This window comes from Aythya ferina (genome assembly GCF_964211825.1).
Source record: "Aythya ferina genome assembly, chromosome: 3".
NCBI classification, from domain to species: Eukaryota; Metazoa; Chordata; class Aves; order Anseriformes; family Anatidae; genus Aythya; species Aythya ferina.
Genome location: NC_140298.1, coordinates 12,886,731 through 12,902,741, shown reverse-complemented (window position 1 = coordinate 12,902,741; position 16,011 = coordinate 12,886,731). Strand labels below are relative to the sequence as shown.

The 16,011-nt window shown below is 39.3% G+C and overlaps 1 protein-coding gene across 5 annotated transcripts in view; it reads right to left on the bottom strand.

Annotated features, from left to right (window-relative positions):
* MRPS5 (mitochondrial ribosomal protein S5) overlaps positions 1–16,011 on the bottom strand; it is a 44,327-nt gene that overhangs the window by 21,990 nt on the left and 6,326 nt on the right. For all 5 annotated transcript variants that reach the window (XM_084515511.1, XM_084515509.1, XM_084515508.1 and 2 more), the window contains exons 3-5: positions 7,201–7,326; positions 6,658–6,891; positions 1,880–1,914 (exon numbers count right to left, since the gene is read on the bottom strand). In XM_084515511.1, the coding sequence (XP_084371637.1) occupies positions 1,880–1,914; positions 6,658–6,891; positions 7,201–7,326 (395 nt within the window). The remainder of the gene's footprint in view (positions 1–1,879; positions 1,915–6,657; positions 6,892–7,200; positions 7,327–16,011) is intronic.

Genomic DNA, 16,011 nt, shown 5'->3' with positions numbered 1-16,011 from the left:
AAAGGAATCTCTTTTCAATGCAGCTGCTAGACATGAATACTTTTTCCAGTAATAAAGTAGATAAATATTAATTGCAAATCTGATTCTGATGATAACCCTGAAAGGGACACAAATCTAATAACCAATTTCATCTGTAGGTATGTAAGCAATATGAGAATGTTCTAAAGCAATAAGTTTATGCCATTACATTGAACACAAAGCCACTGGGTTGATTTATGCCCAGAGTATTCATGTAACAGGGTTTAATTCAATATATCAAAAGCACAATCCAAATTTTGATAAAAAGTGCTTTGGTATTCATTCCACTTCATGGTGCTACCCTTGCCACCTTGCTTAATGGCTCCCAGCCCCTTCTCCTTCACCAAAAATATTAATACTTAACAAGAAAGTCTTGGCTAAATCTTATCTATTTGATGTCCCCCAGCTGAAGTGATAAGTTTGCTACACCTTGCTGGATTTTGCTTTCTAATACGTTGGCCATTTTAGCAAAATATCAATTCTTTTTAACACATTAGATATTTACAGAAAACTAAAGAAAACCCAATGACAAGAAAAATAGATTTTGAGATTCAGCTGCATAAAACACTGACAGAGACAGAAATTACTTGGCCACTGCTACAACACGTCTCACTAAAATTAGGACTTAAGTAGAAGAGAAGGGAATGTGCAAGGACAGGGCAAATACTGTTCTCACTTCCAGAGGTACCTTTTCTGGATGCTGTGCATCATTTGATTCTCGACCGGTAGCAAATGAATCACAAGAAATCAGCTTATTTCTGAAGTCATGATCCCCCCTTCTAGCTTCTGCTAGTTCTGTGGTTTCCACAGCAACTAATGCATTCAAAATGAGAAAGAAACTAATAAGATAAGTGATAGGCATAAAATACCTTGTGACAGCTTGAGCATGCACAGTACTAATTGTTACTGGTCTGCTTTGGAATGAGTTGCATCCTCCAGTAATGGCTTTACCATTGAGAAGTAACAAAAAGGTCCACATACCTGCATTACCAACACTTTTCATTTCAGCACTAAAAGCTATTATTAATGGGTCACCTTTTCTTCTAAAGAAAACCCACCTTTGTAATTTTTTAATAAGCATTTTCTCTGACCACATTCTGAGTGGCGTTTCTGTTGAAATCATTATTAATAATTTGGCTCTTCAGAACAGCTTTTTTTTTTTTTGGGGGGGGGGCGGAACGCAATGTTAAGGACCTTAACCTTTAGCCTGAAGTTCTGCTGTTAGGTATTTTTAAGTGAGGTGATGCAATAGGATCCATCTAGAAATGAGGATGGAAGCAAGATTTGCATTAACCCTGTCAAAAACCATCATCCCTAAACCGTCAGGTAAGCATATTAATGCAGTAGATATAAAACTATGAATGGGAAATTTTGTTAGAATGTTTTTCCCCAGAAGATAGAAATATCATAGGTTAAGACATTTAGGACAGATGAGCATTGTATTACTCATGACACCCAAAATAGGATCTTCATCTCACTTGCTCTCAGTCTTGTCTTCCCAGTCCTCCCCGCTTTGTTTCATTTATTTATCTTGAAAAGCAGAACTACATGATTTGCTACATATAATTGTTTGAGAACTATTGCTAACACTTTACTAGGTTCCCATTTATGGTTGCATGTGAACTGTTAAAGCTTTATCTGCAGGCATTTGCCACTTCAGAGTTACTCAAAACAGTCTTTGTATTAGCTCAACAGAGAAGTCCCCAGTGAAAAGAATAATAGATTACATCACGCAGTTGAAACGAAACACTAGACTAACTCCTATTGCTATAAGATTGACTTAGCAAAGACAAATAAGCGCAAGCCCCATATAGAATAGCTGTAACTATTTGAAGTCCTTGAAGAATTTGGTAATGCTTACCTCAATGACTCTTGTTTCAAAATCTTCGTAAGTTTCTGTTGGGAGAAAAACAGTGTCTTACATTTCCTTGTATTAACTCCTTATCAGCAAAGCTCCCTGCAGATTGTATAATTTAAAAAAAGGACATGATTTTTAGGTAGCTGCTTATTTATCTCAGCAGCGAGCAGAAAAGGTAAGAATAATCTGAACACGTATCTAAAGTGAGCATTATTAGTTGCTTCATTTTAAAAGGAGCTCAAATATTTTATAGCCTGACTCCATTCATTTTCTTTTTTAGAATAAACTCAGAGAAAATAAAGTATAACTCATTTATAAAACATGCTTTTTTTCATTTCTTGAGTAAAAATCAATATCGGTAAAGAAATCTAGCTTAAATAATACCCAGTTCAAATGATAACTTCCAGAGGGTGTAATACCACTCTTGTTATAACTACAGTACAGCTCCTGTTACAATTAAGGGGTGAAGAACTGTTAAATACATTCACTATGCTTTGTTAGGGACCCCAATCTCTAACTGCAATCAATATTTTATCTTCTTAAGTATTGTAGCTGCAGAGGAAGTAAAATGATATAGTCTCCAAGGACTGTCCAACCTAAATAACCAACATGGCACACAAGAAGAAAAATAATCCCTTTTTAAATGGTAAAGCAAGACATACTAACTGAACTGCTCTGTCTGAACATCCTACAGAAAGCAGTAATAAAGGTGATGGAAGAGCTGAGATGAGCTCAGAATCTGTCCAATACTTTGGCCACAAGCTAAGCTATGCAACCTCTCCAAATTAACCCTGAAGCTCTTTTGAAAACCACTGCCAGCCAGCACCTACACTGAAGAATTTTTATTAAATTATATCTGATATTGTTCTTAATTCTCTCCAGCTGTAGAAATGCTATTAAAAAAATAACTGTCCACAGCACATTATGTAAAAAAATAAAAATAGTTTGGGCTTTTGCTGGCTGGCAATGCAAATTGCGTTCTTCCCAAAATACTGCTCCAAAAGCATTAAAAAAGACAACACACACAAACACCCTCGTTTCATGTACAATGAGCAAAGGCCGGACATGGTTAAAAGCTAAGAAGTTGAATCACCAAATAGCTAAACAGGTCACTTCCATCATGGCAATACTATTCCTCAATATCATTCAGGATATTCTGAACTTGTATTAGACAATCATACTTGTAATTTCTTTGAATCCCTTTTTTCTTGATACATATTTCTGTGAAATTCCAGAGAGGAGAAGAAAAACAAAACAAAATGCAATCACTTCAAATAATCAACAACCATGCAGCCAGACTATTTTTTTCCCCTCACTTCTTTCAATTTCAAATGCTACCTCAAAAAAAGTCTTTGCAATCAAAGACAATTACAGCCTCATTCATTTTGTCCAGTTATAGTTAGGGTGTTTTGTATTGTTTCCCTGTCATGTCTGCCTTCAAGTCTTTTCATCACAGCGGTAATAATAGGAGCTGTTCAGGTGTGTGTTACATATTCGGCTGTACTTGGTGAACGCATCCTTTTCACTGCACGAAAATTTCAAGTTTTTGCTCTGTCATTAGAAGGGACTTCAAAAGGAATGACATTTTCAAAATGTCTTCGGAAATTGTGGGGTAGGAAAGAGCAAGAAGAGCACAGAGCTCTGGGCGTGACAAACCGCCTGCACGTACTGCCACCAAGGATGGCAAGTAAAGGGAGAGGGCACAAAACTACACAAACAGAAGCCCCCTCAGGTCTCATCCAAGGGCTTTCACCCTGACAAACACTGTCAGTAAAGCTTACTTTTAGAAAAAAGAAAGAAAATTTAAGACAATGGAGTAAAATGCAATGTCTCAATATAAACAGAATAAACAGGAGATCCTCCCAACCTCCTGCTTTTCCAATTTATTTTATTAGAGCTAGAGCTTTCAGCATTTACAGCTTTAGAAGCCAGTGCTAACTAAGGCACTTAATATTTGTTGTGCTTGGTATAGTCACAGCAAGAGCTTGGAGAAAGGCTTGGGAGTTTAAAGCAGCACAGTGGTGAAGAGAATCAGGGACTCAATGCTTCATCAGATGTTGCTAGATCATTTACACAATCTCTGTGACTATTACAAACGTGATTATCTCAGCACAATTTAGAGAACTGGTGGTCTACAAGAAGTTCAGAGAAGAGCATGTAAATGCCAGCCAGCAGGCACCCTGTTCCCTCTCTGAAGCCTCTTCAGCTGCAAAGCAACACTGTCAACTTGGCTGAAAAATAATTATTTCTAACTGGAAAAAAGAATTCTTTCTCTACTCATAACTAACACAATAAGTAATGGTGAAGTGGGAGAAGATCCTCCTGCAAGCACAAAGCACAAAGAATCAGTCTATCCCCAAATATATGCAAGTACATTTTCCCCCCAAACACAGCAGTTGGTTTCAATCAAATTTGTCATATGTCAAAGGCTCATGACAGAGACGTTCTACAGATTTCTCCTGTACTTGTTTTTGTTAGAAAATATGGATGCTGCTGAAGGGAAGCTGCATTATGTGCTCAAACTGTTTGTTACCAGAGGATCTAGCAGCAGAACACCAGGTAGGGCAGAACTGCAGGATCTCAAATCGAGGGAGTCCAGCCATGCCTCAGCCTCAGGACAGATTCATTGGGTTTGACGGTTTCAGGTCTGTTCTTTCTACCACTTTGACAGCGCTTTGCACATAGCCAGTGTCCCCGTTCTCCTGAAAGTCATTTAATTCCTCTGAATAAAAGATGCTGATGGAATTGTGGGAAACTGAAAATCTGCACAGTTTTTAAACAGATTAAAAGGAAATTGGTATATGCTAATCAGAAACTGCTTTTCTCAAGCACATTTATAATACAAGCTGACTGTTTCATTTTCCTATTTTTACTGTAGTGTCCTTCCCTCTTCTTGGCAGAACTTGACCTGACTACTGCAGCACCCACAGAACCAATTTCAATGCAAGTAACCAGCCTCAGTAATATCAGCCACACTGAAAGCAAGGAAAACACTGGGGAGTACAATTCATGCATACATAAATGTTGTTTGCAACAGCTGCCACTTCTTTTAACAGAATGAACTACTTGAAAATACATTTGAATTTAAAAGCAACATAGCCTTGCATTTAAAGCTCAGAACTAGAACAGTGAAATCTTCTCGACTTCCTCTATATTCCACCAATGATTTACGGGGAATTCATTAACTTCTCAAATCTTTATTTTTCACTTGTAAGATTCAGGTGACAGGCTGCCTCATCCATTGTCATGTCACCACCTTCCATGGAACATTTGCTTTCAAGGTAATAAGATGAAATACCGGTAAGCAAACACAGGAAATCTTATTTATATACTGCAGCATTATGCTGCTATTAAAATGGAATCAGTTTTTCTTAAAATCAAGGATAAACAAGAAAACCCTGAAGAGAAAGGAAAGGAGATCTGGAAAGCCAGATCTCTATAAATTCACAAGGTATCTTGTTTTCCGGACTTAGACACCATAGCAACATAAGCCCCAAAATTAGCTATACCAGCTACAGGAATTGGAAACCTGGGAAGGGAGTGGAGAAGTAGAAAACAGCAACAGGATGAATTTACAAGAGGAAAAGCTACAAAATGCCAGCGTGACTTTGGGTCTATGTGGACAATGGTATTAGATCATCCTGGAAAGACCACGCTCTTGCTGCCTTATGGCTTGGTGGAAAGCACATCTCAATTTTGGATTAAGGTCTAACAGATGTCACCAGAAAAATATTCAGACAGAAATTCATAAACAAAACACCACACTGAGTGACCAGCAACAGTGACTGCAAAAAGATCAGATAAAAATACAATTGCAATCCACAGATGTAATTCCCTATTTATGGGGGAAATCCCAATTTACGGGACGTATGTTCCAAAATCACAGCTTTCACCAGGAGAACATATTCCTGGACAGAGAGAACTCTGAAGACATGAACCAAGCTTAACTTTTAGAATGACTGGAGTCTGCAATAAGCTTGAAACAAGTGCTAAAAAACATTAACTGTTATATTCACCTCATCTGACTATAAAAGTCTGAAGAAGAATAGCAATAAATACAGAAGCATCATGAAATGCTTCGCAAGGGAAACTCAGCTGAATATGAGTAGCTGCTTATTTTTATATGTAATTAGTTGAAGGGGGTTAGGTTTTTAATTGTTAAAACTAACAAAATTTTTTTAGTGGTTTAATGAACAGCACTGTAAAAAAACTTCCTGTCCACTTTGCATATATGACCTCTAGTTTCACTATGATATTTAACTCAACAACACATAAGGAAAGAACTTCTAATAGCTACATTCAAACCACAACATCTTAAGCCTTATTCCTCTATTTGAGTAGGAAAAAAAAGGTTGATTGAAGGTGAGGTATCACAGGATCCTTTAAGAAACTATAGAAAAGCACAGCTGCATTTTGTACTTAAGAAAACTGACATTGAACACAAAAGATATTTCCATTCTTTCAGACTCCTATAACAGTCTTTAACATAATGCAGTACTCTATAACAGTGTAACTTCAGGTAGTCTATAACATAAAAATCATAAACTAACAGCTATATTAAATAAAGCAGTGATTTAACACGTTTCACTTGTGTAAATACTTGTTCTTTGATTGAGCTGCCTTAATTCACGCACTGGCATATGTGCAGACTAAAAAGCACGTAAGAGAAGTTATAAAATAGATTTTCAATCACAGGAAAATTCTGGATCTGGCTTTTTCCCAGCCCCTTCTCACAAAAGGCTGGGTAAGAACTAAGAAAGATATTCAGGTTTTTTTCTTACCTCCATTAGGACCTGGGTCAGGAGGATCCAGAATGACACCTCCCCAACACTTTCCACTCCATCCTCCCTCTCTCTTAACTTTTATTTTTCTTCTCTTCTCCCATGTGTCTCTCTGCTGAAGAATTTCAGACTGAATTCTCTCTCGTTCTTCTTTTTTTCGTTGGGAAACTGTCTGTACCATCCCACTTTGTATTATAGGAGCATTAAGGCCAGGCCAGAGGAAACCAGAACGTCCTTGAAAATAACAGGGAAAAAAAGTTTTATGCCAAACAAGTACAGTAATAACGAACACTGTAAAAATGCAATAAGATGAGAGGTTCTCATTTTTTTCAAGAGTTTTCTGTGACACAGAATTTGTATTCAAAAACAAAAAATAGCATTAATTAACCATATCAGGATTATTTTTTTTTTTTTTTTTAGAAAAATATATCAAGCTGTTCTGATGCCGCGTAAGTTAACAGCAATTTATTGATTTAGTAAATCAAAAAACATTACACAAGGAGAGGCCAAGACATTTCTTCAGCGCTTCATTTGTGAATCTACCTTCTCCGATCTCCTGGCCTCTATTGAGATTCTTTCTTAGCTTCTTCTTCCTTCTCTTCCCTCTTGCTTTCTTTACTCCCACACCAGTCTCTGCCAAAGCTCCTTTCCAGAGCTCATCAGCTGTCACTGAAATGAGAAAGCTTTCATAAGTAATATACAAGTACATCTTATATTGGAAATGGAAGCTGAACAAAAAAAAACTACCTTGAAATGTTAACCCTACTTTGATTTTTGCTGGGATTTAAACTGTGGGATTACTGCCTTGCTAAGAAATGAATTTCGTACTACATGCACATGTATCTGCTGCAGAGACGTGCCTCTACCCCTGGTGACTGCAATCAGATACGCTCAGAGCTAGGTGAATCGGTTTTAAAAGGATTTTCAGAATCAATTTAAGGGCAAGCATTTTTAACCACTAAGGTATTAATTCCCAGGTCAATAAAAGACAACCATTCATTACTAACTCAGATCAGCAATACCTACAAGCACTTAACCAAAGACAAATATTGATGAGACTCAACATCGGTCACTTTTAAAAATACCTTAACCTGCTTTAAAAAGCCACAAAAGACAAGAAATTAATCAGCAGCACAGATCTGCTGATGCTCTCATAAAACACAAGGTCCTGATTGCTGATGGAAGAGCCGGGCGGACGAAGGGATGCGAGGCACTCTGTGCATCCTCACTGCAGAACCCTTCAGCCTTGGTTGGTCTCCTCATTCCACAACCATACAGGACACCCACTGCCTTCAGATGTTTGGGCCAGCCATTCTCTGATGTTTCACCCAACGTACAAGAGCGTGGCTAAGGAATAGTGTGTTTGATAACGAACTGGGGAAGCTCTGCCACATTGACACCAAGGTGAGGGACAAAACCAAAACACTGCAAGTCCAAGACGCTACCAAATACTACGCTCTCCACGTGGGAAAGAACAGAACAGCATAAAAAGTCATGACATACCCCAGCCACATATCGTAAGAGTAGCACAAGAGCCTTCATTCACAGCTAAAACAAGCACCGCAGACTTCATGCCGGGCTAGAGAAGTGAAAATGCCCTGAGACTGCACCTAACTACAACATTCATCACACTTACAAACTATGAAGCAAAATCTGTGTTTTCTCTCAGGCAGATTCTAGTCCCTCTGAAAAATATTTCTCGAAAATTACATTTTCTTTTCCAGACGTTCCAGTGAACCCCAAGTTCATGGTAAAAAAATATAGTAACGTTTAGTTTGACTGCTGAGCAGGACCAAAACACCACCTGAAGAAACCTTCAGCTGCACAGCACTCAGCAAACATCACTTACTAAAAGACAAGCTGTGACAGATCCTACATTCTCTACAAGTAGCAAACACTACCCTAAAATACACTGAATAACAGTTCGATATAGACAAAGGCTGGTGGCAAGAAGGAGATGTATGATGTGGCTTTTCAAGATCTTAAAGCAGACTATGAGACTGTGGCATGAACTGGAAGGTTGATGATGGATCACGTTAAGCTGCTTAGTTTACTCAGAAAACATTGTATAACTAGCAAATTCATTTTTTTTTTTTTTTTAATAATCCTGGTAGCCTGGAAACATGAGATTAATATAAAGGTTTTCATGTGTTTCTCTGCTGGGTTATTTCTAAATTGGAGCAGTTCCCCAGTCTTCACTTTGGGTGGCTTCATGGAGGGTCACACAGCTTCCAAGGAGGCTGCAGAGGGGCTGGAACGGGGAGCTCCTGAGCTGGTAAGGCACTCAAAAAAGTAAAAAAAAAGAAAAAAAAACAAACAGCTTTTGAACTGTACTCTAAGTAACATTGCTTAATCCCCATACAGAGAAAGTAGCAGAAGTCACAGGGCGAGGAGACTGCGCTGTACCAAAGGGGAGCAGTCTGTGCCAACAGATCCAGCATGATGAGGTCAAACAGAGCCTAGTTTTGGCCTCAAGCACTGCACATAATCTGATAACATCAGAACAAGAGGAAAACGTCACACTCGGTACCAGAGTGCAGTTCATTTAATCGACCTCTAACAGTATCATCATGCGTTGGGAAAGCAGCTGTATTTAATGAAACGCATGGGAAGCCTGCAGGCTGCAGAGCTGAGAGCTCTTTAGAAGATGGCAGATATCAGAATGACTTTAAGACCAAGTGATGAGAATGGAATAGGGAAGGGATAAGCCATGTCCCCACCACTGTAATCTTACAGACTTCCGCCTGCGACAGACAGCACAGCAACGAAGAAAACCCTGATGTGACTTGGCAGCACAGCACCAGGATGACCGGAGAGCACATACGTAGATAAGGCAGGAAAAAGCTCTTGCAGTGGAGAAAAAAACCCCTGACAGAAATGAGGATCGCTGTAGTGCTTTTTACATTTGCAGAGAAGCTCTGAGATGAAGCCAGCACAGCAGGTGTGCTGTCTCCAAATGATTCGAGGTCTCACTTTTATTTTGTTTCTGCAGCGGCTCGGTAAGATGGGAAGCCGCAGGTGCTCCTCTACCACTAAAATAGCCCCAGTCACGAAACCCACCACACGTTTCTAGGCAGTTACTGAAAAGCACATAACTCCAAGCCAAAATAAAGTCTTACACATCACACACTTACATTTTATGGCTAAGAAAGAGATCCACTATTAAATTTTGCTGAGAGCATGCTTTATGCAAGCTGATCGCCAACAATCGCCAATAGTAAGCTTTAAAGATGCCACTCTCTTTTGCTTCATCTACATAAGAGGTGTAATATTTTGAAAAGGATTTTGTTTTGTGCCTTTTTATACTATCCCCCAATTTCAGAAACCAGACAGCCTACTTCTTACTTCAGAGGAAGATGTATATTAGATCACACCTCAGTAACTCACACGGATTGCCAAAACAGCTTGCTGGAAACCATATTAAAAAAAATAACAAAATCCATGACCCTGATAAACTGAGATTAAAAGTAGATTTCTTTGCCTCTTGGAAGATGAGAGAGTTCCCAGCTTGCTTAAAATATGAACTACAAAAATAGAATGACAAATAGCAGTAAACTGGAAAATAGAAGGGAATAAAATTGGAAGAAAGGATTAACTTAGCGAAACGGCTAAATAGGCTCACTTCTTCCACTTATACAAGCAACTTTAGCTTAATTTTTTTCCCTGACAAATAGCATTGCGGCAGAACACCACCACAGATCCAAAGACATTAATATTAATGACATAGTAAAAAAAAAAAAAAAAAAAAGGATGTTATAATAAACTTGCTTGTTTCACTGCACTGCTTCCCGCTAGTGCCACTACATCTATGTATTCGTACTACCTTCAGGAACTTTTTAAGGTCTTTCCAATCTCTAATGTTCGCTTCCAGACTTAAACTGGGAATAAAAACTTTTGGTGGCAGGTGGATTCTAAAATGGCATGGTATGTCAAACACTCCCCTTTCCCAAAAAACAAACAAAACCAAACCAAACCAGAATCTGGAAGAAAAATACTCCGCACTGATGAAATATGAAAAAGCATCTCCAAGGGGAATGCTTACATATTCTATTACAAGTTGCAAGATAAATTACATAGTCTAGACTCAGCTGCTTAATGACCGCAAGTAGGCAGTTTTTCTTGGAGGAAGGTCAAAGGCTTATCAACTCCTCTAGGAGCCAAAGCATCACAAAACCTCACTGTACTTGAGTGCAGAGAGCATTTCCTTGACCTTGTCTTCTCTAATGAACACATGCGTCTCCATCTCCCCAAGAGAGAACGTGCTATTGTTGGATCATTTACAAGCAGCTAAAGCAGCTGAACAAACTCACAGAAGAAAAAGCCACCCAGAGCTATAAACACAACAAATTCCACGCCGTAAATCATTGAAAGTTGTGAGGGTTTTCTGAAGAACCATCCCTGCGTGCTCATTCAGTTCCTTTCTTTCCTCCTTGAGCTCCTAAAAGAAAAAACAGATTTCTTTCATCTCACTGCAACTTGAAACTCTGAAGACTGATTAAGAAAAGACCAAACATTGCACAGGTATGAAAAGTGAGCAAAGGGCGCGCCCTCGAGCTGGTCGTTAGGTGTTATCTGACATGGGATGAGAATGGAGAAAGCAGACTGCCACTTAACTGTACAATTTAGCACCTCAGAAAAAAAATCAATCACTATGACAGTGCCCGTGGAAGTTATGCACATTTCCATTATGGTAAAATAACTAAAATTTAGAATTAAAAATATTGTAGGAGTCAGTTTCTGAATCATGTCAGCCTACAAAACGTCCCAGTAAGAGGTCTGTGTATTGTTTGGTAGATTGGATTCTGTGCCTCAGCTTTCATGCTTTTTTTTTTTTGTAATAATTTCATGGCTACTACACAACCATGAGATGCTCTGAATCAATTACTGAAGAGCAAGACAAACATGCCAATTCAGGAAAAAAAAGTTATCTAAAGAAATCAGAGAACACAGACAAACACTCTGCACATTCAGCTTGTTTCCACAGTGGCCAGGGACAGAGTCCTCAAAAAAAATAAAAGCAAAAGCAACACTTGTGTCTTTCTGATAATTAATATTTTCATGAGCAGTGTACGAACTGTGCATCTCTTGTAAATATTCTGCAGCTCAACACATAGTTGCTCGCAGCAACCAAGACATTGAAGGATCACTCACCACAGCAAAGATGGCTTAAGAGAGCACAGATCCCAGTGCTGCAGCTCCTGAGCAAGAAGGATGCTCTCTTGCAGTGTGCTGTAGACTGCCAGGTGAGAAGTTCTCCACCAGGAATTCTCAAGTACTTTTTCTGCTGCTAGACACAGTAACCTTGAGAACAGTAGGTGCCTCTAATTTCTGAGCCTCTGTTCTGCAGCTTTAACTAGATACAAAGCCTGAGAAATCCAAGATGATTTTCAATCTCAAACATATACGTGGTTTGAACCATCTTCCATTAGTTTTCTTCCCTCCTTGTATCAGAGGTATATATTGCTTCAATTTTGTCTGCATAATTAGCCAAAACCTTCAGAATAGTTCTGGTTATACATGGTTTTATTAGGAAACAAAGCAGCATATGGGCAACAAAAAACATAAACCGAGGTACTGAAACATTTACAATTATTCAAAGAATTACCTAAGAACAACAATAAAATAAATATAACTCTCACTCTCTCTACTAGAGAGAGAAAGGAATGAGGCTGGCACACAGCAGGCTACATGAGCTGCTCTAACCATGTAGGATTTGGTAATGAACTGCAATCTAAATCACTGAGGTCAGGAAAAGGAGCGCTCAACTACATATTTAAATCTGGGCCTTACAATGCCTTACCTTCTCTCTACAGGCTTACAAAGAGTGCTTAATAATAAACAGAGCTACAAAACAGTTGATACCAAAGTGCTAGGCAAGAACATACACAGACCACCTCTCCTAAGAGCAAAACCTACAACTCATTTCAGCAGCTGAACACGAAGCAAACAACTTAGATGCCACTTCTGCTTGCTCACATTAACTTTTACTTCCAAGCACACCACTTCTCGTGGCTGCAGACAGTCTCCCAATTACATGAAATGCATCACTCTGGAACAACAGAGGAGAAGCATCTCAAAGAAAGATAGAGTCTGATTTCATATCCCTTCGTAATCTTAAATTGAACTCAACTACTATTCAAAACCTGCCAACGGAGCCCATACCATCACTTACCCCTGGCGAGGTAGGTTTCTAATAGAGCATTTTCCTCATTTAGACATAGAAATCTCATCAGCCTGTTTAAAGATGCTTACAGAAACAATTCAACTCGTTTACTAATTCAAAAGAGAACATCGTACAGATAATACAGATAGATTTATGAGAGAAACATGGAATAATCACATACTAATACTGGATGGCTTATTTATAAAACATGAGATTCTAAAGCCATTTCTGAAATGTGTGTTCACCCCAGATGAGATCTGCCCTTGCTCCAAATTACAACTGCCTGCCCACACGTGGCCACATCAACATCTTCACTGCCTGCCTGATCCCATCCTGCACGCAGAAAAGCTTTGGTAACTTCCCAGTAACTGGAAATACTGCATGCTGCGTTATGGTAGGGCAAGGAAACCTCTGGAGGTTTCCCAGAAGTTACAGCAAGAAATCAAAACCAGTTAGAATTCACCCCCACCAGTACATTTAGCTGTAAGGCATTTAATATCTCCCTCCCCCTTTTTTAATTAAAATTAACCAACTGTTCTTCCACATACACACACAAGCATCCTCTTCATAAATAAAATAATGGTGACAAGCGGCAACTCAATTGTTTATCTGGAGTGTTGTATTTAAAGAAAGAAATCTTTAGAAATTGAAAAGATCTTTTTTTTTCCCCCCACTTTGATTGAAATCAGGCAAGGCAGAAAAATGAACAACTTAATCCAGACAACTCACACAGGACTGGGAGAATTTAATATCAACTGTAATTAAAAAATAGGCTTTAAAGAACCGACGTTTACAATAAAGAACACCGAGATTTATACCGAGTGCAATTGCCTGCAGTAAGCAGAGCACCTGGAGACAAGGCACGTTGGGCTGTGATTGTGTATTGTTGGGCTAAATGACTCCCCCTTCATTATTACCGTCTAGTTCTATGAGCTCCAAAGGATTGTCATGTTCCTTACTCTGTATTCTAATTTATGAGGAAAGATCACCTAGCAACAGAGAAATTAAGCACTTCTTTTTATTTGTTCCCAACGGTAACTAATGGAATTAATGCCGTGAGTGGGAAAGCACAATTCTGATATAATCACCATTTCCAACACAAGTTCTTTAGTCTCATAGCCACTCGGCTACACAATGGATGTTGAGGAAGTTTCCCCTGCTGTTAGAGCCAAAAGGTTTGCACAATTCAGGTCAAATGGTTTCAGTATTCATGACACCTGTGTGCTTCTGCTGCCTTCAGGAATGACAGCCTATATATTTCACCCAGTTCTGTGGCTCTTAAATTAAAAAGGGATTTATCCCATGTTTTTTGGGATCTGAAACTTACAGCATCAATGTTTCTCAACAGCTACAAGCTGGAGCATCTGCCCAGAAAGCCTGGACTGGTGGAATTTAACAGCCTCAAGCTGTGTCATGGAGGTTTAGATGGGGCAACAGGGAGAATGTCTTTGTGGAAGGGGTGGTCAAGGACAGTGCTGGAGTCCCCATCCCTGGAGGTGTTCAGGAGATGTGTGGATGCGGCTCTGAAGGACGTGGTGTAGTGATGGGACAGGATCACAGACTGCCTGGGATAATTGCAATTCTTCCCATTTAAATGAGTTAAACTATTTGTGAAGATCAAGTGGAAGGTACAGGTGACCCTGTGAACATGTTAATACCTCAGGAATATGATGGAAGAGGAGTAAACCTTCGCTAACAAGACGAAGTACTGCCACTTTCCTCTGTCACAGGACTGTCATTTGACATTTCACTTGACAATTATGTTTCACATATAACGATCGTATCTGCATTTTTAATGTTACCACACTTCCGAAACAACTGCACTGCTAAGGGATATGAGTGCCATAATGTGATTTATACTGTTAATATTGTACTTCATTTGAATTTTGAAAATTTTATTGCGTTTAACTATTCAACTCCAACTATTAAGCTATTTACTTAATATGGAAAAAAGGCAGGGAAAACAACTCGGCAAGAAGAGCTGTTCTGAAACCAGCAGCCTTCCTCCAAATATTACCAGCCAGGAAAAACAAGACCAACCTTTTCAGTCAAAGGGCAGCTTTTCAAAGGACTCTGTACCTGACAAGGAAAAGTCATTTTCCTTTTACTGTCTCATCACTTGCACCACCAAGATGAAACTAGTCTTGGCCCAAAATTTCCTATAAACAAGACCAACTGAGCCCCCGTTATCGTCAGCCCCTCAGTTCAGCAAAGTCCCAGAGCTTCCCAGCCCCTCGACACGCTCAGTGTTGAGTCAGAGCTTTGCAATGATCACAGCTGGCCCCAGCATCACGGGATGCTTGAGCTTGGAAGGCACCTCTGGAGCTCACCCAGCCCCAGCTCCCTGCCCAGGAAGGGCTGCCTAGATCCACTTGGCCAGGATCACGTCCCGACAGCTTCTGAAGATCTCCAGGGATGGGGATTCCACCATTTCTCAGGGCAGTTCATGCCACCACTTTATTATCCCAATAAAGCAGCATTTTTAACACAGCACGGACACAACTAGCCTTTTTTAGTGGTCAGAGCACACTGCTGGCTCACGTTCAGCTGGGCGTCCACCAAGACCCCCAGGCTCTTCTCTGCCCAGTTTCCTGAAGTGTTTCAGGAAACATTGTACAGAATAGAACAGGTTGGTGGCATGTCCTAAGCCCAGTAGGGATCGAGGGACAACACAATAGGCCTCACAACTTGCATCTGCATTCAGAAATAGAGGAAATGAATTGCACAAAAACTTTGCTGCTGTTTTAACTCAGTGGCTTATCTTTTCAGTGCGTTCCTCTGAGCAGAAAAAGAGCAATGAAAGTTTGAGAGTGATCATAATTGAAAGATTAGCATTGCATACTCCATTTATCACTACCATATTAGTAGGGGACTCTGCAGATTTGGCTCATAGTCGGGATCAATAGTATAAAATTTTACATTTCCAAGTGAACTGCATGATGAATTGGACAAGAAAAAGCAATTACTCTAATCTCCAGGTTCCTAGGGGATCTCTTATTTATCCAGCCTTCTTGATTGCTTTGAGAAAGCATAAAAATGTTCTTAACTACTTTATGTTCAACCCACTTTGGTAACCTGCCTTTTTAACAAAACAGCCTACAAAGTAAGGGAGCACACAACGGCAAAAGGATAGCATAATATAATTTTTTTCCAGAGTTTGGTCCTTGGAAACAAACAAAAAACTCAGACTG